Source organism: Eurytemora carolleeae, unplaced genomic scaffold (genome assembly GCF_000591075.1).
Source record: "Eurytemora carolleeae unplaced genomic scaffold, Eaff_2.0 scaffold276, whole genome shotgun sequence".
Classification (NCBI taxonomy): domain Eukaryota; kingdom Metazoa; phylum Arthropoda; class Copepoda; order Calanoida; family Temoridae; genus Eurytemora; species Eurytemora carolleeae.
In genome coordinates this window covers 62,015-87,686 of record NW_019396167.1, presented here as the reverse complement: position 1 = coordinate 87,686, position 25,672 = coordinate 62,015, and the positions used below count along the sequence as shown (strand labels likewise).

The 25,672-nt window shown below is 34.0% G+C and overlaps 2 protein-coding genes across 14 annotated transcripts; both read right to left on the bottom strand.

Annotated features, from left to right (window-relative positions):
• Positions 1-350: 350 nt before the first annotated feature.
• On the bottom strand, positions 351-15,941 carry LOC111697004 (uncharacterized). The gene is made up of 17 exons (XM_023466855.1): positions 15,855-15,941; positions 14,305-14,499; positions 14,165-14,243; positions 12,444-12,498; positions 11,997-12,030; positions 11,812-11,886; positions 8,401-8,482; positions 8,003-8,041; positions 7,471-7,564; positions 6,867-6,942; positions 4,984-5,059; positions 3,146-3,175; positions 2,114-2,416; positions 1,675-1,733; positions 1,584-1,618; positions 908-1,284; positions 351-638 (listed from the first exon to the last, which is right to left on the bottom strand). The coding sequence occupies exons 1-17, from the start codon at positions 15,884-15,886 to the stop codon at positions 543-545; spliced, it is 1,737 nt and encodes a 578-aa protein (XP_023322623.1). The 5' UTR covers positions 15,887-15,941; the 3' UTR covers positions 351-542.
• Positions 15,942-16,117: 176 nt separating this feature from the next.
• Positions 16,118-23,368, bottom strand: LOC111697018 (protein pellino). 13 transcript variants are annotated; one of them, XM_023466875.1, is made up of 10 exons: positions 23,296-23,368; positions 22,702-23,029; positions 22,114-22,350; positions 21,514-21,610; positions 20,519-20,705; positions 19,749-19,899; positions 18,715-18,976; positions 17,847-18,208; positions 16,657-17,528; positions 16,129-16,289 (listed from the first exon to the last, which is right to left on the bottom strand). In XM_023466875.1, the coding sequence occupies exons 2-8, from the start codon at positions 23,026-23,028 to the stop codon at positions 18,162-18,164; spliced, it is 1,308 nt and encodes a 435-aa protein (XP_023322643.1). In that variant the 5' UTR covers position 23,029; positions 23,296-23,368; the 3' UTR covers positions 16,129-16,289; positions 16,657-17,528; positions 17,847-18,161. The 13 variants fall into 13 exon arrangements, with proteins under 13 accessions (XP_023322646.1, XP_023322643.1, XP_023322644.1 ...); XM_023466876.1 differs by having other exon boundaries at positions 16,680-17,528; XM_023466877.1 differs by having other exon boundaries at positions 16,129-16,265; positions 16,680-17,528.
• Positions 23,369-25,672: the final 2,304 nt, after the last annotated feature.

The following is a 25,672-nucleotide window of genomic DNA, read 5'->3' as shown; positions in this document are numbered from 1 at the left end:
CGAAATTGAAATGGATAGTCTAGGGAACATACTGTATTAATGTACTCTGCTGCATATAATTTGTGAACATTTACATGATTTGTGCACTTTGAACTCCCTTTCAGGCTGAAAGGGACTGAAAAAAAATCATACCGAGAGATTCTTTTTATTCCTCTCTATATATTCTATTCTCTATGCTTAGAACCAATAAATATTTTGAATTATAGTTGCTTCATATTTTGGTTGATTTATTTTAAAATTCTTTCTCAGGAATTAAATAACATCTGTATGTAAATCTTATTATTTTCATATTATCATAAAACAGTAAATAATGATTATAAAGAAATAATGAAATGCTAACATTTGAATTAAATTAAAAATATACAATAGGAACTTTCTCCTCTGTTTCCTTGATTTAATAAACAATTCAAATTTTTGTTAAAAGATATTTTCAGACAAAAGGATTATTTTTTATAATAAATTGGGAATTTTCTGCTTGTCTAACATTGAAAAGGCAAATACTCTTCAAAATTGAGAGTTAATTAATTTCCTGATCATTCACTTCAGTTTGGTCTATCCTGTTCTTCACTGTTTCGTCGGCCAACAGCTTCTCCGGGAGGACGGAATTTAAACTTGTGAGACCGGTCAGTGTTGGCGCTCTGAAACAATATCAAATATTTATTTTACATCATCTGCATAAATAGTTAATATTCTATTCTTAAAGTACTGACAAATTCATCTTTTCGTGCAAACTTCCAAATAAAAAAAAATCTTTTGATAAAATATTAATTTTAGATTCCCTCAAAAAATAACAGTTTATACGAACGTACATTAATATATTTGTACACTTGTACAGTGCTTCAAAAACCCCAAATTCCCCTTTATGGAGAGAAGCATTCCAATGAACGGACAGGACAAACAGTTGTACCTTGGTGTTTACATAACAGTTCAGATTCTGGCTGAATAGTTTCTTATGTTCCTCAGGAGAAGGTTGGATTTGGATTTCATGAGGAGAATCTTTAAACCCTCCTGCGGAACTCTTGAAACTCTCATCCACTCCATGAGAACTATCGAACCTCTCAACCTCTCCTGCGGAACTCTTGAAACTCTTATCCACTCCATGAGAACTATCGAACCTCTCAACCCCTCCTGTGGAACTCTTGAAACTCTTATCCACTCCATGAAAACTATCGAACCTCTCAACCCCTCTTGCGGAAATCCCGAACCTCTCAACCCCTCCTGCGGAATTCTCGAACCTCTCAACCCCTCCCGCAGAAGTATTCCGGAATGAAATGATATTCTTCACTAAAGATAAAATCAATAAAATAGAATAAGTCGTAGTCGTAAATATCAATACAATGAAAACGACTTTCTATTTTAATTTTGATTTCTACCAATCTTTTAAACAGCAGAGACAGAAAAACATGTAGATATACAAAGAAAAGTTGCCAATTAACAGCTTCTTTTTGTTTACTTGTAACCTTGTTATTTAAAAAAATACTTGTTATGATTAAAAGCATTAATAAAAAGTCGTCTTCATTGTATTGATTTAATACCCGAAAATTGTATAACAGTACAATTGGTTTGCCTAAGTAGTAGAGTACCTGGAGTAGAAGGTTTCATGTTTTTAATCTCCAACCTAGACAAAATCATCTCAATTAAACATTTTTTATTTCTCATAAAAATCAAATTTACCTTTTAGGTTTAGGTGATAATCCAGGCCAAAGAGGTTCAACCTTAGACACGGAACTTAACTGAAATAGTTTCTTTTTGCGTAAAATCATAAACTTAATGTAATACATGGGGTTACCAGCAATATATAGACTTAAATGAGGACCTGGAACTATTAAAGTATTCTGATCCCGGAAAGTGAATATGATTATCGGCCTTAAATACTTTTTTTAAGGGAAATCTAAATAATTGGACAAAAAAGAAAAGTGAACAGATGCATGGAACCATTTTTGCAAGCGAACATATTTTATAAAGTCCATACAGTTTGAAGTCCCATCCTTTTTGGATAACCCTGTATTTTAAAATCTAAAACGTGTAACAGCTTAGTGTCTTTTAACCCAAATTAAATGACTTTGATAAAAATTAAAACGCATTTTTTAATCTTTCAAAAATATTTGTTTACCGAGGCGAACTTGTATTTCTTTAGATCTGGACTCAAGGCAGACTTGGGTTTCTTAGAAATACTTCCTGGGATAGGATTAACATTCTCTTCCACATCATCTCTAGCTAACTGTTTCCATTCATCTTCATCCTTCTCAAACCCATGAGTGTCTCCAATTTCAAGATTTGTCTGATCACTCCCATTCAGAGAAGACCCAACCTTCTCCGGATGGTTGAAATCTGATCCCGGTTCTCCAAGGTATCTTATGAACCTTGGATTATCAGCAATAAGCTCGGAGACCTTCTGGAAACCATTCAAGCCTACCTGAAATTAAACATATATATAAATATATATAAATATTGGAGAAGGACACTAAACCGCAGAAACCATTTTACAATTTAAGTCCATTATAACCGTTCTGGGTTACCTACAAAGGATGAGACTAAAAAGATGATCTGAATCTTATAAAATATGACGATCCCAAGGCGGGTAAAAAAGTCTTCTGCCTTCAAAGTCTTAGGTCTTTCAATGGCCTATGTAATGATTTGGTAAAGGAATTAGCAAGTTTACAGTTGCAGGGACTCATGAATTGAAGGAAACAGATACTAAGAATTTCCTAAAGTCGTCTTGAAGTTTCATTTTTTGTGGGTAACCTTGTGCGATATAGAGTCCTGATAAGCACCTTTTGAATTTGAACTCACGTAAAACTATCTACATTGAAGTGCATCCCATGTTTGTATCGAAATAATTTCGGTAATTTTTTGTTCTCTCCATAAAAATCTAACCAAAAAAGCGCAAGAGATCTCATCTGTTTGACAATTTAAAATACATAGCCTAACATAAAAATAAAAAGTATCAAAAACGAAAAATCTAAATTTAATGTGTGATAATTGGTTCGAAGGTTAAGACTCACTGAACTTTAAACCAGGACCTTTATAGTTTGTACCTTGCACTGTGACGCTGTGGGGTTAGATGACCAGTTCTAACACTTTTAATAAATAATGTGTAAAAAAGTAATAAAAAATATTTTCATGATATATTTTTATCCATTACCTCGGTATTGTAGTTTGTTGCATACAAATCCTTTAGCAAATATCTTCATAAAATACTGAAAAAGTACTGAAGAGAGTTAACTCCAACAGATGGGACTTTAATCATGATTTTGGGGGTATTAAATTTTAATTATCATTTATTTTTATATATTAACTAGTTCTAATAACGCCACCCCACTCACACAACCTATAGGCTATGACTAGGATCTGTTCATGGCTGCAGTGTTGCTCCTGATCTCCTCTAGAATCCTCCAGGATGGCACCGCTATATGTCTGATACTTTGTGATCTTTATTATGTCCTTGTCTATCTCTCTGTGCTATGTCATATCTCTAGTGGTGTCTTTTTTCCAGATTACTGATGTCCAGGAGACCCTAGGGCCTTTCGGTGTATTCTTCATATTACAGTTTGATCCTCGTCTCATCTCGTTCTTCTCTGACCCCCAGAGGACCAACCCGAAAGCGCACCTGTTCATGTTGCTTGTGTGGTACCAGGTGGTCCTTCTCCCTGCTCCTGACCTAGACGTGACCGTGCGCCCACACGCGCTCGGACTGAACTAGGAGGATGCTCTACCTGAGCAGATACCCCAGGTGTGCAGTCTTCATAAAAAGTAGAATTTTACGAGAATTAAAAGTTAATTTGCTATTTTCCGCCAACAAATAATTAGTTAAGGGTCATTCAAATGAGATTGCGCAGAATCCTCGTCATCTGTCTCTCTTATGCAGTGGCGCAACTGGGGGGGGCTAACCGAGTTTCGCCCCCCCCCCTCCTTCACTTGACTAAAGCATGCTCATGATTGTGGACCATCGTTTATAAAATTTTGGCAAATAAAAAAAAAAAAAATTTTCTTTGGCCCTTCGCGTATCATTTCTGATAGTATTTCTAACTATTTTCTCACTTTCGATTATTACAATACATATATATTATTTAAGGTTGCACAAAACCTACGAAGTATGACAAGAAATATAATATGGATTATATCGAACTATTAGGACTTTTGCAGGCTATTAGAGGAAAAAGATACGCCCCTTACTGTCTAACAAGAACAGAGGGACTTTGATCAGAAAGACTTTAAGTATTATGGATTATGGACAAATGTAAGATAGTCGTACTGCCAGGAACTACTTACTACTTAGGACTGCACAGACCTTCAATGACTATATATTGGATAAATATGCTAGTGGATGAATTACAAAAATCTGCTAAAGACAGTATTATGGGTCTATATATACATAGTGAATATTACTAAGCCAGGGATTATAGCAGACACTAAGAATTACTTAAAAAGTCACTAGAAAAACAGATGTTTAGCTAATCTACTCACGTCGTTCATTTCAAATCTGTTGGATGTATATTATTTTTTAAACACAAGAACAAGCCATGAATATTATAAGAATTTGGTAATTTATTGAGCACAGAAACATCATTTAAAAAACTCTGTTTTTTATTTCAAATCCTGAAAACAACGCTTTCTTTCTAAAGAATTTTCGACAGGGGGCTAGACCCCACTGTACCCCCACCCCCAGCCACTCAAAATCAAATTTCGCCACTTCGCAAAAGTGCTAATTGTGCCACTGCTCCTACGGTTTAGTTATCAATAAATATAGTTGTATTCTTTGTTTTTCTGTTTGTTTTGGTGTTTGTGTGTATGTCCGATCAAAACTCATGAATCCCTTGACAGATTTACCTCAAATTTTGGGGAACTTGGTATGTACCACGGGAATGTTCTTAGCTTGGGTTAAAAACTCTAAGAATTGAGTATAAGTTGACTTTTCATAGCGAAACTAAAGCTCCCAGTCAAAGCTGGGTTTCCAAGCTAGTGTCTTAATCAAGATATTCCCTGCTCTACTGGTTGTATAGTATCATCAATGGTATCAATAAGTCCACCCAGGCTACTAATCTCTTCTATAATAAGCCTGAAAACACGACAAAAAATTATGATTTTAAACGGAGTTTTATATTAAAAAAACTTGCTCTTGCATTTTTCGTAAAATGGAACTACTAAAGTTTTAGCCCCAGACACTGATTTTCTAATCCCTATATCTTTGCAACCCAATGTAGTAGACCTTTCTGACCCCAGGTTGCACAGATTTAAGGATTAGAAAATCAGAAATTGAGGAAAATAATAATAATAATCTTATCAGACAAGAAAGGTTTTTAATTCATGTTAAATATCAATGACGAGACATTTTAAATGAAAACTCATTGATGTTTGAAACCACAGCTTTTTATATGTCGTGAACATCTTCTGGAATAAAGCGAAGAGGAACTGAACACTTGCCTCAAACTCAAACTTCATATTCCCGTCATCTTTGCAACCTTGATGGTGTAAAGCTTTGTAATTTCAACCTTGACTATACAGCTAGATACCAGACTTTGTAATTTGAAATATCACAGGTCTATGACATAAGCTCAGATGTTGCATCGATTTAAAATTTAGAAAATCGGAGTTTGAGGCAAAAGTTCCCTTTCAATTCACCAAAAAAGAAAAGCTGTCATCAATATTATGTGACTGAATCATTTCGGCTAAAATATTTTAAACTAACTAAAGTGCCCGGCGTTGCCCGTGAAATAAAAAGTTTGATTAAATTTTTTACATTTTGAAAAAAATTCAGCCAATTTAGTCCAGCCATTTATTGTATATTAGCCTATGTCAAATCGGTCTATTTTTGGTACAGAAAAGAGTAGTCGCTATTGAGTTGCGAAAAGACAGGTTTATAAAACCAATTTTTTTTTGATTGGCTGACGCTAAGGGTCCCTGCCCGGGTCCTTACGTTTAAAAAACGGCCGTTTTTTGGCGAAATAAACGATTTTTCAATCAAAGTACTCTTCTTCATACCTATTCCATATTCTCCGATGTAAGACTTAGATATGCCTGATTCTGTAGGTGTACAACCCTAAGTTTTAATGTACGGTATGAAAATCACAATTTTCGTTTTTTTTTTTGAAAATCTTTATTTCTACATTTTATTTTTCTGATAATATCGGATAGGTATCAAGAAGAGTACTTTGTACTTTATATGTAAGTCTACATCATGTAGATTACATATAAAGTACTTTTCTTGATATCTATCCCATATTATCAGAAAAAAATGGAAAAATATTCATTTTTTTCTTCCTTTGTAATCTACATGATGTAAAGAACTCTTCTTGATACCTTTCCCATATTATCCGAAAAATAAAATGTAGAAATAAAGATTTTCAAAAAACTCCGAAAATTTATGATTTTCAGACCGTACATTAAAACTTAGGCTTTTACATCTACAGAATTAGGCATATCTAAGTCTTACATCTATATATAACTGTCTGATATTTATGTCGGAGTCTTGGTGAAGGATATGTCAAACTGTCTAGATATATATCCTTAAGTATAAATGTAAGATATATCTAATTCTGAAGAGTTTTGATGTACGGTATGAAAATCATAAATTTTCGTAGAATATGGGATAGGTATCAAGAAGAGTGCTTTATATGTAAGTCTATATCATGAAGATTACAGAGGAAGAAAAAAACGAAGATTGCTTGAAGTATAAGGTACCTGCTCGGGCTTTGAAAATGGTTAAAATCACCAAAAAACGTCCGTTTTTCAATCTTTAAAAGCCCCGGGCAGGAAACCGTAGGGTCATCCAAAAGTTAAAGGATTTTTACATAGGCTATAATGTATATCTAGATGTCTTCATTCTAACATAAGAAATTAAATGCCGATGGTTTAAAGTTATTCACCTGATTTCTTCTTGATGGTTTGAACTCATGAGCATAATCTTTAGTTTTTTCATCTGTTCAAGCTGATTCTTAGTTTCTAACAAAATAAACTGAATAAATTCAATTTGCCCAAGTAAAATGTTGTCTCATCCATATCAGAAAAATATACCAAATAAATATAAAAACCTTTGGGAATTTTTTTTTGTTGGAATTTTTCTTTAAACAAAAAGAAAAAGCAATATCCTGTCCTCTTTATAGTATTGACATAATTGAATATGAGTCTTGTGTGACATTTCAACTTTAAATTCTATTAGCGATAGATCGAACTGTCTTGGATAATGTTTGATAGTTTGAACACAACGAAAGGCGTTTCAAGGATCAGTTATCATTTTTGTGCGGATTTGTTAACCGTTTCTTAATTTCTTTTTAGTAATTTACATGTTTAAATTTGAAGGATCTAAGTTGCGAAACATGTTGAATTTTAAACATCAATAATAGGCTAGCTCATTTTTAAATATTTTGAGAGGCCATTCTACGTTGGTTCTGATACACCCCTGTATGTGCTGTCGAAGGGGGTGGGGGAGTTCTTTATTAGGGCTAAGAAGACCGGTAAACCTAAAAATACCTTGCTCCTTCATAGTTTTTCTCTGTCTTCTCTGAGAAACCATCTCTCTGAGAGCAGAAACTTGTTTGTTAAGTTCTTCGAGATCAGATTGCTCCTGAACAGTTGCCATGTTAGTAGCTACACTGTATTTCCGCCCGTCAAAAGTAAACTTCTTTGTGTGAGCCAGGGGTGTTTTTTTATCAAGCCCCTTTTTTCAGTGGTTGCAAACATCCTTTGTTCCCATGCATTTTCCACTAAATGAGGACTTTTTCCCACGGACTTTTTAGTATATAATCACAGAACAGATATATATTCTCTATCTTTATGTATATAATACTGGAACCAGAAAAAAAGTCCTAGAAAATAAAATCTCAAAATGGTAGGATTTTATTGCCAGAAAATTATTTTTTTGATGACTTTTTTCCACAGGACTCTTTAATACCGAAACTTAGGACTTTATTTCCGAAATTTGTTTGGCGGTTACCATGAAATTACCAAAAACGAAAGAAATTGTAAAAAAATGACCGTGCATTTTTAAAGAGATATATTTAACCTGTCCCATCTGTTCTAACTTCTTGTGTAAAGCTTCAACCTGAACAAAATTACTTCAGACATGATTTTTAATAGTTCACAATTAATAGAAACGCAGTTATTAAAAATAGAAAAAATTACATGCAGTTTATACGTCACAACAACATAATTTTCACAATATAATTTATATTTTCAACTTTTTACGATTTTCATGCAGTTTATACAGATACTTAGGACTTCTCATTTATTTAAGTCGACACTAAGGCGGCTTGAGGAGGAGGAAAAGGGAAAGAGCGGGCGCCATCTTTTAATCATCCCCCTTCCCACGGGAGAATATTATATGCCGCCCCTGTGCCGACAAAAACTAATTATCAACAAAAGCGGAAAGTTCCCAAGAGATTGAATATAGATAATCAATACCTCATCTAACTCAGGTTCCATTCTTCTTAAAATCTCTTGTTTTCGCTTCTGTAAACCTGTAGTTTGTACCATACATCCAAATCTAGATATTATACATTGAGAACCAGAAGGTGCACTGAAATTTGATCTTATACTCTTTTGATCTAAAGGGAATCTGATCTAAAATAACTCACCTCACTCACTCACTCTGATCTACACAAAAAATTGGATCAAATTCTATTTTTTTTTTCAGAAAAAAATTCGGAATTTGATCTAAAACTTAATTTTACAAATAAATTTTTTCCTGCAGTGAATAATTATGAACATGTTTTTAAAAAGTTTTTAATTAGATCTAAATTGTGTGTATAATTAGATCTTAAATGTGTGGAATAAGATCTTAAATGTGTGGAATTAGATCTTAAATGTGTGGAATTAGATCTTAAATGTGTAGAATCAGATCTTAAATGTGTAAAATTAAATTTTAAATGTGTAGAATTAGATTTAAATGTGTGGAGTTTGATCTAAAATTTGAAGAATTAGATTTAAAATGTGAAGAATTAGCATCTTAAGTGAACAAAATAGTTTTTGCAAACTGTGGGGTTCAGGTGGACTATAAAAAGGTTAGGGCTGAGGTTGAATGTAGGTAGGACGTAGGCTTAAATAGAAATCTTTCCAACCTGAACCCTACTCATCTTTAACCTGAACCATACTTATCCCTAACCTTAACCATACTCATTACAAACCTGAACCCTACTCATCTAGCTATAACCTGAACCATACTTATCCCTTACCTTAACCATACTCATTACTAACCTGAACCCTACTCATACTTAACAGCTGAACCCTACTTATCTCTGTCCTGCACCTGAACCCTACTCATCACTTAACTGAACCCTACTAGTACTCATTCTTATCCAGAACCCTTTTCGCTTCTATCCTGAACCCTACTCATCTCTAGCATGAAATCTACACATCTCCATTAATGCCTGAACCTTGCACATTTTGTAAACTTTTAATTCAGATATTTTATTGAAATAATAAAATTTTAGATCAGAGTCTTCACTTTTTAGATCAAAGTCTACACTTTTTAGATCAAAGTATACACTTGTTAGATCAAAGTATACACTTCTCAGATCAAAGTCTACACTTTTTAGATCAAAGTCTACACTTGTTAGATCAAAGTCTACATTTTTTAGATCAAAGTCTACACTTTTTAGATCAAAGTCTACACTTTTTAGATCAAAGTATACACTTTTTAGATCAAAGTCTACATTTTTTAGATCAAAGTCTACACTTTTTAGATCAAATTCCATATTTTTAGAAATAAAGTTAAAAATTGTTAAGATCTTGCAGAGGCAAAATGTATTCTAAAAAATTTCATTGTTGAAAAATAATATTTTGGATCCATTTCTACATATTTTAGATCAAATTCCCAATACACCCAAACTTAAGCATTATGGTTCTCTAAACCCACTGTCTGTACCATACACCCAAACCTAAACATTTATGGTTCTCTAAACCTACTGTCTGCACCATACACCCAAACCTAAACATTTATGGTTCTCTAAACCTACTGTCTGCACCATACACCCAAACCTAAACATTATGGTTCTCTAAACCTACTCTCTGCACCATACACCCAAACCTAAACATTATGGTTCTCTAAACCTACTGTCTGCACCATACACCCAAAACTAAGAATTATAGTTCTTTAAACCCACTGTCTGCACCATACACCCATGAGCCTAAACATTATAGTTCTCTAAACCTACTGTCTGCACCATACACCCAAACCTAAACATCAGAGTTCTCTAAACCCACTGTCTGCACCATACACCCAAGCCTAAAAAGTATAGTTTTCTAAACCTACTGTCTGTACCATACACCCAAACCTAAACATTATGGTTCTCTAAACCTACTGTCTGTACCATACACCCAAACCTAAACATTATTTCTATAAACCCACTGTCTGTACCATACACACAAACCTAAGCAATATAGTTCTAAACCTACTGTCTGTACCATACACCCAAACCTAAACATTATGGTTCTCTAAACCTACTGTCTGTACCATACACCCAAACCTAAACATTATAGTTCTATAAACCCACTGTCTGTACCATACACACAAACCTAAGCAATATAGTTCTTTAAACCTACTGTCTGCACCATACACCCAAACCTAGACATTATGGTTCTCTAAACCTACTGTCTGTACCATACACCCAAACCTAAACATTATGGTTCTCTAAACCTACTGTCTGCACCATACACCCAAACCTAAACATTATGGTTCTCTAAACCTACTGTCTGTACCATACACCCAAACCTAAACATTATGGTTCTCTAAACCTACTGTCTGCACCATACACCCAAACCTAAACATTATGGTTCTCTAAACCTACTGTCTGCACCATACACCCAAACCTAAACATTATGGTTCTCTAAACCCACTGTCTGTATCATACACCCAAACCTAAACAGTATAGTTCGCTAAACCCACTGTTTGCACCATACACCCATGAACCCAAGGATGTAATGCAAGGAAAGTTATTTCAGAAGTGTACACATCTTTTATACTGTCTCTGGGCGGTAATGTAAACACAAGACGAATGTCGAAGCCTGACATGGGATCCATCTTTTACATAAAAAATCAATGAAATATTCTGGTCATAGAAAACTATTATGTGAATCTTCAAAATTATCAAAATTTATTGCTTTTAACCTCCTCGGATACTACTAACACTAATGCATCTGTTCTTGTTTACAAATTCCGCCCAAAGAGAACTGGTTTCTATGTGTTCGCAGAGTATACACGACAGCAATTAACTTTCCTTGCATTACACCCTTGCATGAACCTAAACAGTATAGTTCTCTAAACCTACTGTCTGCACCATACAACCAAACCTGAACAGCATAGTTCTCTAAACCCACTGTCTGCACCATACACCCAAACCTAAATATTATGGTTCTCTAAACCTACTGTCTGCACCATACACCCAAACCTAAACATTATGGTTCTCTAAACCCACTGTCTGCACCATACACCCAAACCTAAACATTATAGTTCTCTAAACTTACTATCTGTACCATAAAACCAACTAACCATTATGGTTCTCTAAAACCATACATTTTTAAAATGGAGCTTTTAAGATTTAAAACTTCTGAATATTGTTCCCATTTTTTTGCGCTGTTTTAAACCTATTATAATTTCAGTGTTCTTGACTTTTGTGTTTTAAGACTACTCTTAAAGATACAAAAGTTAACAAATATTTTGATTACAACTTAACTTAGTTGATAAAATTAGATTTTTGGAGCGCAATTCTGACTCGTGATAAAAGCAAAGAATAAAAACTTCTAAAGTTCGCAAAGCGCCCGTGAAGAGTTTTGGACAGGGTAAAATATTTTTTCGTTAAAAATCTCAATTTTTACTTTTGAGAGAAGTTTCCAATCTCTCCATAAATCTCGTCAATGGAGTCTCCAAGCTTCGTAATATCTGCCACAGTTCTGAGATAACAAAATTATGCTTCATTCGGAAAAGAAGGAATATTTAAAAATTGTTAAATATTATTCATAATCATGTTTAATCAATATCTTGTTTATCAGTATAATGTTTCCTTCGATGCTTCTCCACAATTTTCTCGCTCATGACTAAAAGACAAAAACCTGCAGTTTAACAATCTGATTTTTTAAAAATCAAAATAAGGTCAGAAATATAGTATTAATTCATCCGAATCTTATCATATTGCCAGTCGGAAGAAGATAAATTCTTTTTAATAACTTTAAAGTCCTGGTCAAACCAATCAAAAACCAGAAAAGGAATAGAGTCTTTGCCACAAACTCAGATTTTCTAATCCCTAAATCGTTGCAACCCAATGTCGTAGACCTTAGATATTTCAAACTATGGCTTCTGTTGGACCAAATAATCTAAGTTTGTAAAATTCACATCATAAGGTTGAAACGATGTAGGGATTAGATAATTTGAGTTTGTGGCAAAGACTCAATTCCTGTTCAATAAATTTTTTCTATTTAAAAATAAAATTGAAAATAGATTTTATTGATACATTGGTTATATTTGTCCTGGGCCTCTAAGTATGCTGTATCTACTCCACTCTCCGCCTAAAATTTATCCATTTTGACCAATTCAAACTATATGTCAGCCAGTTTCGGTTTTACACGGGTTCTGGGACCTGTTGTAAATTGTACAGTTTATATCGTTTATATCTAATTATCAGTAAGCCAAAAAATCGGATGCAAAGGAATCGAGTTATTGCCACAAACTCGGATTTTTTAACTCCAATATCTTTGCAATTGCAATCCCATGTCGTAGATCTTAGATATTTTAAGCTATAAATGTTGCTAGATCAAATAGTCTAAGTTTGAAATATCAAAGATAAACAGCATCAGGTATAGGGACGAGAAAATTTGACTTTGAGGAAAACTTAATTTCTTTAGGTTTTCACTTACTCTAAATATTTATTTAACTTCGCAGATTAAATTGAACCACAATTCTTTTTCAGTTTGAAACTGCACACAAGATGGCTGATTGAACTGGCGGGGTTTTATCTATTTCTCTATCTGGTTCCAAATTAGACTTGTTTTTTTTCTTCTCCTTTTTTTTTGGGGAAGGGGGGCGCTTTGAGGACTTATTTGAGTCTTTTTTTACCATAGAAAGTACAGTAGTGAACACTAAATTTTCAAATTAGGAACAAAGATAATTTAATAATCCATTATTTTCCCTTTTTCGAAATCTATTTAGAGATTTCTAAAATAACTGGTGTATCATAAGTCATAACTTGATGGTAATTTCTCACAGGAAGAATTCTTCTCAGATCTTGTATCTCTAGGAATGGATGGATGCTAGGAAGAATTCTCCTCATATCTTGTATCTCTAGGAATGGTTGGATACTAGTGTAGTTCTCCTCATATCTTGTATCTCTAGGAATGGTTGGATGCTAGGAAGAATTCTCCTCATATCTTGTATGTCTAAGAATGGTAGGATGCTAGGAAGAATTCTTCTCATATCTTGTATGTCTAGGAATGGTAGGATGCTAGGAAGAATTCTCCTCATATCTTGTATCTCTAGAAATGGTTGGATACTAGGAAGAATTCTCCTCATATCTTGTATCTCCTGGAATGGTTGGATACTAGGAAGAATTCTCCTCATATCTTGTATCTCTAGGAATGGTTGGATGCTAGGAAGAATTCTCCTCATATCTTGTATCTCTAGGAATGGTTGGATGCTAGGAAGAATTCTCCTCATATCCCGTATCTCTAGGAATGGTTGGATGCTAGGATGAATTCTCCTCATATCCCGTATCTCTAGGAATGGTTGGATGCTAGGATGAATTCTCCTCATATCTTCTATCTCTAAGAATGGTTGGATACTAGGAAGAATTGTCCTCATATCTTGTATCCTGTATTTCTATCTTACAACTTTAATTCATAGTATAATTAATATCAGTGCTTAATTAACACGATGTCGGATGTCCGCTGTAGCTGTTCTGACAGCAAAATATTGAGAATGCAACAAAATATTTATAAACTGAATTTACGAAATACAAAAATTAACCAAAATTATCCAATCATAAATTGTAATAGAAAAACTGGAAAAGTCATACAAGCTATAAGGCATTCTTGATTTAATAATGTCGTCTTGAGATTGAATCGTGGATAGTATTTTGATTGATACCGATTCACTGAATTTTCTTCAAATGCAAAGGCCAGTTTATTCATATGTGGATTAAAAAACATGTTTAAATTAAAACTATAAAATGGAAAATTCCTGTAATATTATGATCTCTTTTCTTATCTCTTGTATCTCAGTTTTCACTTCCTCTATAGTAGATTTAAATTTTGGAATCCTATAAATAAATAAATTCTTAATTGAAAAATTACATAAAAATTATTAAAATGATTATACACCTTAATCTGAGATAAGAATTGGCTGATTCCTGCTGTTTTCTTGATTTTTTTAGTTCATCATTATGGGCTTCTGCATTCTTGATCTTGAATAGAACATCTTCAAATATATCAGGACCATTTCCCATCTTGTTCAGTCCTGCCAGACTATCTTCAAATATATCAGGACCATTTCCCATCTTGTTCAGTCCTACCAGACTAATCAAATAGAATTAAAATACAACATTTTATGTGAAATTGTGTTGTTATACCCAAGGTTCCCCATTGAACATTATATATATTTTTGAAAGATATTGCAGCATTTATTCGTGAACATAATCATAAAATACATCTGGTCCTGGAATTTTTATAATGTGAACTGCTTTTCAAATGCTTTCAATAATACTAGAAATACATTAAGACCCACAAGACATGCCATTTTTTATCTATGAAGACGACAAATTACAATAATGAATTTTCTTGGTAAAGCCAGAGCCCGTTCTCTCCATATAAAATGGTCGTGTAGTTCACGTACTTAGGGGGACATATGCTGGCCGCTAGATGTCTCTTGCTAAATTCTTATCTGATAGATAGATATTTCTCCGTACATTTGACGACCAATACAGGAGACGTCAAGTTGTCGACCAATGTAGTATATGGAAGGAACGGCCTCAAGGCTGGTTCGATTAAACACTACAATGGTCGACCAAATTACGTCTCAGACTGTGTGCGTCCTAATTATCTATCTATCTAATAAGAATCTGATGTGAGATATCTACAACAACATTAAATATGCAGAAGATTGCTAAATTATCGTCTTGATATTCGACGGGTTATTGGTCTCACTGTAGTTTATCTTTGATATTTAAGTAGCATTATTTAATAGTTTTATGATTTATTTGTAATTATTTAGTTTTTAGATAACAAAGTGAATGATTAAGTTGAGCTGTTTCTCTGTATTTTGACATGGCATGTACAAATTAAAATAAAAAGTATAAATGTTAGGGGTTAGTCAATAGTTTATTAGAGGTCGATTTAAGGTTGCCTTGAAGTCGAAATTGAGTCGCACAAAGGTTATGTAATGTACGTGTCTGAAATGTCGATTCAACGTCATTAGTGGCCAATTTCTTTTTCATTTCACCAAAGGTACAACTATAGTTTGTATCTATCTATCTACACTGCTCTGGTAAAGCGTAACCATAGTGTGACTATGGTTCTACCTATGGTAGAGCGTCTAAGAACTTGGCCATAGGTTATTTCAAGGTTGAAAATTTAAGAGGTCAGACAATTTCAAGAATGACGTTATGACAACGTTAAAGATGATTTGGATACAAAGTTGTCTAGTGCGACGTTGTAACAACACCTCTGTGCAATCCCACGTCGTAAAGACGTGCTGAAAGGATCTCACCTTTAGGAAAAAAATGCCAAATAGTCTCACCTTTTAAAGGTCCTGCAACATAAGTTTTGAAACTCACTTTATAAATAATTAACCATCAGGATTGAATCCGAGCTTTAAACCATGTCTCCTTTTTAAACATCCCCAGATTATCCTTTATTAATATTATTGATAATACCTTAGTAGATCAGATCCAATCGAATTCTCCATTTTACTGTGCTCCGGTTTCCTTTTTCTCTTTTAATAAATTTTTAATAAATAGAAGTGATAAAATATGAAATGCACAAATTATTCTCATCATTTATAGAAAATAATGCTTTTATAGAAACTTCATCGCATAAAATATATGTATTATATAAAAACACATGGAATAAAATGAACATAACTTCATACATCAAAGTAAACATTAAAAAAATCACATGATACATTTACAAAAAAATATCCAACTATCATATATGTATACGATATAATGTATTAAGTAACGTATCCACTATTACAAGTTTAGGATTACAATGGAATATATATCACAGAGTCTTAATGAATTTGTAACTGAAATTTCTACTGCCGATGTAGCCTAGTATGTAAAAGCCTGGGAAAATTTCGAAACCCGTTTCTCGCAAGCAGTGTTTCGGATCCGGATCCGGTCGGATCCGTATCGTTTGGTCGGATCCGGATCCGGATCCGTATCAGGAAACGTCGATATGGATCCGGGTAGCGCCAAAAATTAACCAAAACCATGGAATAAATAAATCAAAATGTCTATATTTTTTCAAATCTTTTTTGTTACATTTCGCCCGGTTTCGGAATATATAATAAATATAGTTTATAAATTATAACCTTGCATAACATTTAATAGGGAAAATCCGATTCACAGAATCAAAAGTTACCTCGGATCCGGATCCGTATCAGGATCCGGATCCATCATCACGGATGCGGATCCGCGGATCCGGATCCGAATAAAAATGATATGGATCCGAAACACTGCTCGCAAGCTTTGAAAAACTATTATAAAAACTGCATCTAGTATTTTTTTAAATCTGAAAAGTTGCAAGAAAATGCACCGAGTAGGTATAAGAAAACAACATAATGCATTAAATATAAGCAGCGCTTATAATCTTAACCAATAAGGATATACGAGATAATGAGACACGGCGATAAATTAATAATGGATAAAAAACAGATTAGCTCGGAGGTGGAGAAATTGAAAAAAAAAATATAGAAACTAGGAGTTTAATCATTAGAAATATAAACAAGCGGCAATGGCAAAGCCTTCTAACTTATGACCAAAAAGGGTGAACTCGGTGAACAAATCTCGGTTAAACTCACCGCCGCGCAGTGCGGTGAGAAACAATTTAAATTAGTTCCTTCCTGTCAAAAATTCAGATTATTTAAAATAAGACTGAACCCACAAAATTCACAATGCACATTATCTAACTTTGAACTAAAAATTAGAAATAACATTTTGTCAACTAGACATTTTGTTCTTTTAAACAGTCTGTGCGCTCCCATTGCTTCCATAAATTAAAAAAAAATATGTCGGTATTAGCACGGAAAAGAGCAAACCGGTTCTGTAGTTGCATTTTAAGTGTACAGAACACTTGTACAGTAAGTTAAACTATGTTAACTAAAACTCGCGCAATTGCAAGAGTACGTTCGTCTCAATTAGATACGTTTTTTAGACAATAACATCTTTTGAAAAAAATACTTTTGAAATAGACAATTGGATTCTTTGGTCTATGACTGGATTCAATTGTTGATTAAACTTTTTACGAATTTTGTGAAATTTTAAGTATTTACAATTCTGAATAGAAAGTGACTGGTTATCCGTGAAGAATTGTAAATTTTCTCACATCTAAAACCGATAAAATTTAAGGTTGCAATCTAAACTTGAAAAACACACTCTGATACCAACTCAATGAAACACAAAAATAAGTAAAAAATAAACCGAAAACACCGCTGTGAAACAAATACTTTAGTTTCTTGGTAAAAAATAATGATAACAATAAGTATTATCCACTAAATAAGACGAGGATTTGTGACATGAATAAAAGTAAAAATCTTTAAAAGTACTAATAATGACGAATAAGAAAAGGAATTCTTTGACTTAAAAACAGTTTTTTTATCAGTTAGAAAACTCACTTAACCAGATACACTTGAAAGTCAATACAACCTTTAATTTGAGATGAAAATGGAACGGTTGAAAAACATCAGCCGGAGTATTAATTAGATAAACTAAACTTAAGTTCAGTTCTCTATATTTCAGTCAGAACTCTGCTCAAGTACTAAAAGCTGAACTTAATCTAGAACCTTTGAACGAACATAATTGACTGTAGTTAATCCAATTTTAGAAAGACTATTTCTTAAAGAAGTTTCTTGTGAAATGTGAAAGAACATTTTCATGTTTTACAACTCGTTGGACCAATAAACTATATGTTTGTTAAATATCTATCTGCATGCATGCTGCAACTTCAACCCGAGTTAAACTTTAATCGCATTTGTCTTGAAATATCAGCTTGGTGTATCCCGGCGTTCCTGAAAACAAGATAAGATATTTTTAAAATCATAATTTTTTATAAATAATTTTTAAAACTTTTTTCGATCATTATAAAACAATTTTCCAAACTTACATTCAAATTAAATGAAATTAAAATCATAAAAGCTTAATTGGATTTTAAAAAAAGAATAATTAATACTAAAAAATCAATAAACAGTCAGCAAATCAACTTATAAATCAATCAACAGTTAACAATGGTTTTTTGATTTAAATGCCAACCCAGTTTGTAAGACCAAAATCTATAAAATTGACCAAATTGACGCAGTTAAAATGAGCAAAGAGTGATGTGCAAAGGAGAAAAAGAGGAGAAACTTAAGATTTTCATGTTTTAGATATAAATACTCCCAGGCTTGGGGGTTTTATATATATCAGCTATTAATCATATTCATTTCCAGAGAATATGTGTCACTGACATTCTTATGCTAGTTCTCAGGTATATTAGTCAGTTTATTACAATCCCCTTCTTTATTTATGTGATAAATACCTAGGAGTGGAGTAGCACAAAATGGACAGGCTGACTGGAATCCACTAGTACCACAGGGTATAGGTATACTACTCCAGTACTTTACTGTTTTAGCATTAGCCATGTGCCCACAGGGAACAAAGCAGTAGTCCGGTTCACTGCTATCCACGTAGAAGGCGGGTTCTATACCCATGATGAGCTTAGCAGCTGAGCTGTTACACATACAGATTGGGCAGGTTTTACTATTGGATCGGTCTCCGACCTTACCCCACTCATGACGACCCTTAAAACAATAAAAGTTAAAAAATTTTTAAGAAGACAAAATTTCAAATTATTTAACATAATCAAAAGAGAATCACGTTTCAACAAAAAAAAATCACTACGAAAGTAGTTTCTTAAACAATTTCACAATTTTACTATGTGACGAAAGTTCTCTTTATTTTTCATCTAAACTTTTAACTACTTAAATTAATTCAGGTGTTTTAATTTCTTTCAATAATTCTTTTTATACATTTCAATAAAAGAAACTAAACCTGGATTATTTTCAGATTTATTTCAAATGCATCAATTATTATTATTAAACATAGTTTTCGAGATGGAATAAGCTGGGATCAGAAATATTAAACGAACGAAGATTTTGGTTCATCTTTAAAATATTTTACATTTGTATTTACAAGTGAAAATATCTAAATGATCAAGATTGGGCTAATAATAACAAAGCAGGATCAATGCAATCAAGAATCAAAAAGTTCGTGTCAAATCCCACTCCTATATTTTCTGAGCATTCACTGTATTTCATAAAGATAACTCATCTTTTTTATAACTGAGGATAACAAACATATTAAACTTTCTAAGGATTAAGACAAATATTTGATTGAGTCATGAACTAAACTATTGAAAAGATCCCAAACTGAATATTTTTGTATGTAAGTTGATATGTTGTTAACAGACTTTTTAACCCCCGCCCCTATCCTTCTTGCAACCTTAGGACGAGGTAACGAAAATGTGCCCCTCTCCTCTAGTTGCGCCCCTGTACAATGAAAGGCTTCACTAACCTGAACATGGCCACAGTTCAGATAAACATAAGGTTGGTTCTCTGAGGTTGCAACGTTTTGACTATTCTTTCTGGGAACCACCAGAGTGTTTAATCCGACAGGACATTGGGGTCTACCAGCATTCAGATTATCCACTAGTATCTCTAGCTCTCTAAAAAAGTTCAGATTATCCACTAGTATCTCTAGCTCCCTAACCATGTTCAGATTATCTACTAGTATCTCGAGCTCCCTAACCATGTTCAGATTATCTACTAGTATCTCTAGCTCCCTAACCATGTTCAGATTATCTACTAGTATCTCTAGCACCCTAAACATGTTCAGATTATCTATTAGAATGTCCAGCTCCCTAACCATGTTCAGATTATCTACTAGTATCTCTAGCTCCCTAAACAAGTTCAGAATATCCACTAGTATCTCTAGCTCCCTAAGAATATCCACTAGTATCTCTAGCTCCCTAACCATGTTCAGATTATCTACTAGTATCTCTAGCTCCCTAAACAAGTTCAGAATATCCACTAGTATCTCTAGCTCCCTAAACAAGTTCAGAATATCCACTAGTATCTCTAGCTCCCTAAACAAGTTTAGAATATCCACTAGTATCTCTAGCTCCCTATCCAAAGGAAAGGTCAGAAAAGCGAGAAAGATAAAGTGAGGTTGGGTGGTGTAAAGTTTGAATTTACGGGCAAAGCTGGGTTTCCAAATATTAAACCTTAGAAAGCCTTGTGAAATATGTGCGGCATTTAGCGTGTGAAATTTACGCGGCATCTAACCTGTTTGTTGGACTTCTTGCTAATCCCGCACTAGATCTCCAGAGTAAAGTAGCTCCGCATATATCGATCAAGGTTCCATCAATAAGCTCACTTGTCTCACTAGGGATCGGTCTACCCTTGGTTGGAGCAGATCTGCTCTCTCGTAAACCATAGATTCCTCCTCCAACAGATACTTCTCTCCATACACCTTCAATATAAGAACTAGTTGTATATTGTGTTGGTATACAGTCAAATCAGACTTTTAGGGACTTCCTACCTCCGTCCTCCATACTCCAAATTCAAAATGACTTTACTACATTAAAAATTAAGCTTGGTCTTATGATTTGTAATTTACTAAGACACTTGAAAGATAATCCTGATAATTGTGCCAGTTTACCAATTACAGATCCCAACCAATTTTTTAAGCGCATTTACTTATTGTAAATAGTGATTTACAGTTAGTGTCACAAGTTTTTTTGTATGAAATAAGTGAATCAAAGGAATTTATTCTTTACCACAACCTCTAATGTTCTAATCCCTATGTCTTTGCAATCCAAAGTCGTAGACTTTAGATATTTCTAACTAAGAATTCTGTTAGATCATTTAATTTAAGTCTGAAATATCAAAGGTTACATGATCAGGTCACAAAGATATAGAGATTATAACATTTGAGTATGCGGCAAAAACTCAATTTCTTTGGAGAATTTTGCATCTTTAAACACAATAGGTTTCAACTGTTTTGTTACATTGAGAAAGAGAGGCATTTTCTATTTAGTTCTAGTTCTGTTTGAGGAAAAAAACATATTTTCTGAGTACAATTGGTGTCCATAATCCGACCTCGACAACTAAATTTTGATTGGACGAGATAAAAAAAACACAACAAAGAAAACCTAAATAAATTGTGTTTTTTGAAATAATTATACTTATGCATCATACTTGATAGCGTATAAAACTGCCCAAAGAGAAAATACCAGTAAACATTTGATTATTTGATTGATTAAGATAAATTGATTAACCTGGTTCCTGAGTAACTGAGTTGGGATCGTCAGCTCCTGAGAATGAGATTTGAGGATGCATAATCAAAACTCCATTTGTTGTTAAGCCATCAACAGCCTAGATCAGATTGATTTTAGAAAAAGGAAGACACTTTTCAATTTTAAATATAAAGAAAGTAAGAGGAAGTTCGAAAAAAACCCCTGTTGCATGGAAATCGTTCAAACTTTTTGAGCTAAAAAAAAACACAATAACAATGAGACTTTAACTAAATTAAACATTTTAGTGAAGTCAAAATACCCCACACACCACCCTCCCCGCACAAAAAAATACTTTGTATGAAATTAATATTCTGTGTTAAAAACTGATAATCTATCATCTAAATGACACACATGATCTCAGGGAAGGGTATGGCTTGTCAAGGTTGAACAACTTAACCGCAAAAAATGTCGAGATTTAATATTTTTAAAACGCACCAATCTAACCGAAAAATCGGCAAAAATATGAGAATGATTAAAAATGGAGACTTTCACAGTTTAAAGCTAAGATTGTTTATGGGAAAGGGGGCACGAAGCGCCATAAAAGCATAGTAATATTTTATAAACCCTTAAGAGTATTTCTACCTGATGTTCTGTCTCCCATTTTGTTGCTTTCTCCCCTAGGAATATATTTCTACTTGTATCGAACCCTGCAGCAAAGACTCGAGCGGTGTGCTCCGGCTCCTCCCTGGAGCAGAGTATCCTACAGGAGAACCTGGAGATAGTGGACTGAGCAGCCGCCTTCCCTGGATCCTGGATCCGGTTTCCAGGAACTGTGTCCATAACAACAAAATCAATAGGGGACTCGGAACTTCGACCAATCTAAAAATTATATTTGTTTTTGTAATTTTATCTGTTTGGGATCTTTAAGAAACAGTCAAGGTAATTTCATTTTCTCTATTGAGAAAGTGCAATAAACGATTAACAGCGGGACCATAGAAAATATATCTAAGAACCGATGACAAAGATATTTTAGTTTGTTTTGTCAATTCGGCCGCAACTCCTCTGAAAAGAAACTATGGATTTCTATAACAAAAACGCAAGAAATAAATTTCTCGCAAATCATCGAGTATTAATGCATCATAGTCCAAACAAAAGGTTAAAGGTAGTGTAATGTTAAATAAAGGATCATTTCAAATATCGTTTACAATCCCTTTAAATCTACATTATTACCTGAAACAAATCACTGGTAGGATCCTCCTGATACTCTACTATAACTGCTTGATTTCTATTTAATGTGTAAGATATTGAATGTTGTTTAGCATCAAGCACTGCCTGACTTGTCTGGGGGGTTTTAACAACGTAGTGCTTGGACTTGGCTACTCCGTTGGCCTTAGACCGGCGGTAGAGTACAAACTTGGACCTTCTCCGTCCCTTGTCCCCTTGGGGTAGGCCCCCATTGTATCCTAGTATAACTAGTTCTCCGTATTTAATGAGTTCAGCTCGGGGTTCACCGTCAGCTAGAGGGTCTTGCTCCCCGCTGGTCTGACACTGAGGCATCCTTAATAACGATAAAACAAGCTTTAATAATTTTTATTTATTTAAAGAAGTTTTTTGGTTTAATTGAGGTTTATATTTTCTACAGCAAGCCCCACAAAACTATGGAATAGGAAGACGACAATTAAACTTCAGTGAGTGAAGTATAGTTTTATAGTAAAAGAAGAATACAAATATTCCTTATACAAGATACCTGAAGAAAGGGAACTCAATGTTATCTTGTTCCATGAAGCTGAGAGAATAAAACCTTAATCACTAACACTCTCTTACCTGGACGCACCACCAACAGGAGATTAAAGTAACTACTCTTTAGAACCTCCAATCCCTCCTCATCTCATATAATCTGCAATTCGTACCTCAATTTAATCTTTATTTTAAATACTCAGAAAAAAACTCTTTCAAAGGCTAAAAAAATTATGAAAAACAAGAAGAGAAATTGATACTCAGAATTTTGTAATAGTCTCTCTTTAATCTTCAAGGAAAAAATTTATAATAATATAATTAATATATAAGAGTATAATAAAGTAGGACAACAGGGAGCAATCTTCTATACCCTTCCTCCTACAAAAATTAACGGAAAAAATAATAAGGATATCTGATAAGGAGAGAATTAAACAAAAAAATAATAAGGCTATCTGATCAGGAGAGAATTAAACAAAAAAATAATAAGGATATCTGATTAGGAGAGAATTAAACAAAAAAATAATAAGGATATCTGATTAGGAGAGAATTAAACAAAAAAATAATAAGGATATCTGATTAGGAGAGAATTAAACAAAAAAGTAATGGGATATCTGATAAGGAGAGAAATAAACAAAAAGATAATAAGGCTATCTGATAAGATAGTATTAAAGAAGAAGATAATAAAGAATATCTGATAAGATATTATTAAAGAAGAAGATAATAAAGAATATCTGATAACATATTAATAAAAAAGAATACAATAAGAATATCTGATAAGATAGGATTAAAGAAGATAATAAGGAAAAAGGACCACAGAAAAATTTACTAAAGAATATCTGATAAGAAAGGATTAAAGAGAATAATAAAAATATCTGATAAGGAGAGGATAAAACAAGATAAAAAAGATAAGAATATGAGATGGGATTAATGAAGATAAAAGAATATCAGCTGATAGGAAGATAGGATTTATCAAGAAAAAGAGGGATATCTGAAAAGGAGACTAAACATAAGAAAATAAAATCAGTCACGAATTATTTTCTGTAAGGAGAAAAACACTTATTAAAACTTTTTCAACAATTTTGTATGTTTCTGGGAGGCTTATTCATTCAACTAACTTATGGGTTATAAAACTTTGAATGGGTGGTAAAAAAAGGCCCACTAGAACCAGCCCGAAAAATCTAACATGGTAACAAAGGTATGAGGAACATCTGTGATGATTTACAGCTGTCCATTTGTGCCCATTTTTGAATCATTCCACTATTTGTTTACGTCATTTTTTACTCTAGAAATGACCCAATTCAAAAACATATTCGACATGTTAATTGCTATTTTTTTTTAATCCAGCATGCATTTGGCATGCATGGATCCCAAGTTTAACTGTGGAAATGATTTCCTGACCCCAAGAAATCTAAAATGAGATATCAATCGCTGCTTGACGTGTAAGTAGCTTAAAACGTTTGTCATTTCCTAGAGAACGATTTTTGGACCACCTGCCCCATCCTTTCAATTTTGCACATGGATCTCATATGTAACACATGGATATAATTCTTCATGTGGCCGCAGCACCCGACCCCCCAAGTCTGTCTTAGTCGCGGCGCTCGGTCCCCTAGCTTGTCCTGACCGTAGCTCTAGGCCCCCTAGCCTGTCCTAGCCGCAGCGCTCGGTCCAGAACATGTCATAACTTAACCTAACCTAACCCTAAAATAATAAACAATAAATAATAATTTTGCTAAAAAAATGGTCATGTTCAAAATTGATAAGGGGGGGGGAGGTCCAAAAATCGTTCTCTAGGACGAGGGAGGGAACCCCCAGACGCCATGAGCGTCTGCCAAGCAGACCGAAGCCTCCCAGATTTGCTAGGCAGTCCGAGCCTCCACTATGCAGACCAAGCCTCCGCTATGCACATTAGACATAAAAACCATAATTTTAAAAAAGCTGTTCAGTAGGCTCGTTCACTGCATAGCGGAGGCTCGGAAATTTCCTGATAAACGATTTTTGGACCCCCCCCCTCCCCCCTCGTATCAAACTTGTACATGGATCTTATATGTAAGACATGGATATAATTGACCATGTAGCCGCAGCGCCCGGCCCCCTTGCCTATCCTAGCCGCAGCGCTCGGCCCCTAGCCTGATATACGATTTTTGGACCCCCCCTCCTATAAAAATTGTACATGGATCTTATATGTAAGACATGGATATGATTGACCATGTGGCCGCAGCTCCCGGCCCCCTAGCCTATCCTAGCCGCAGCGCTCTGCCCCTAGCCTTTCCTAGCTGCAGCGCTCGGCCCAGAAAGTGTCTTAACCTAACCTCACCCTTAATATTTGCTAATTTTGTTGAAAATTGTTGAAAAAGTGGGCATGTACAAAATTAAAATCTGTATAACTACTTAAGTCCAGTGTATTTACTCACAATTAATTGCATTTTACAGCAACTCAACTTTTATCAAGCAGGAAATTGTTTAT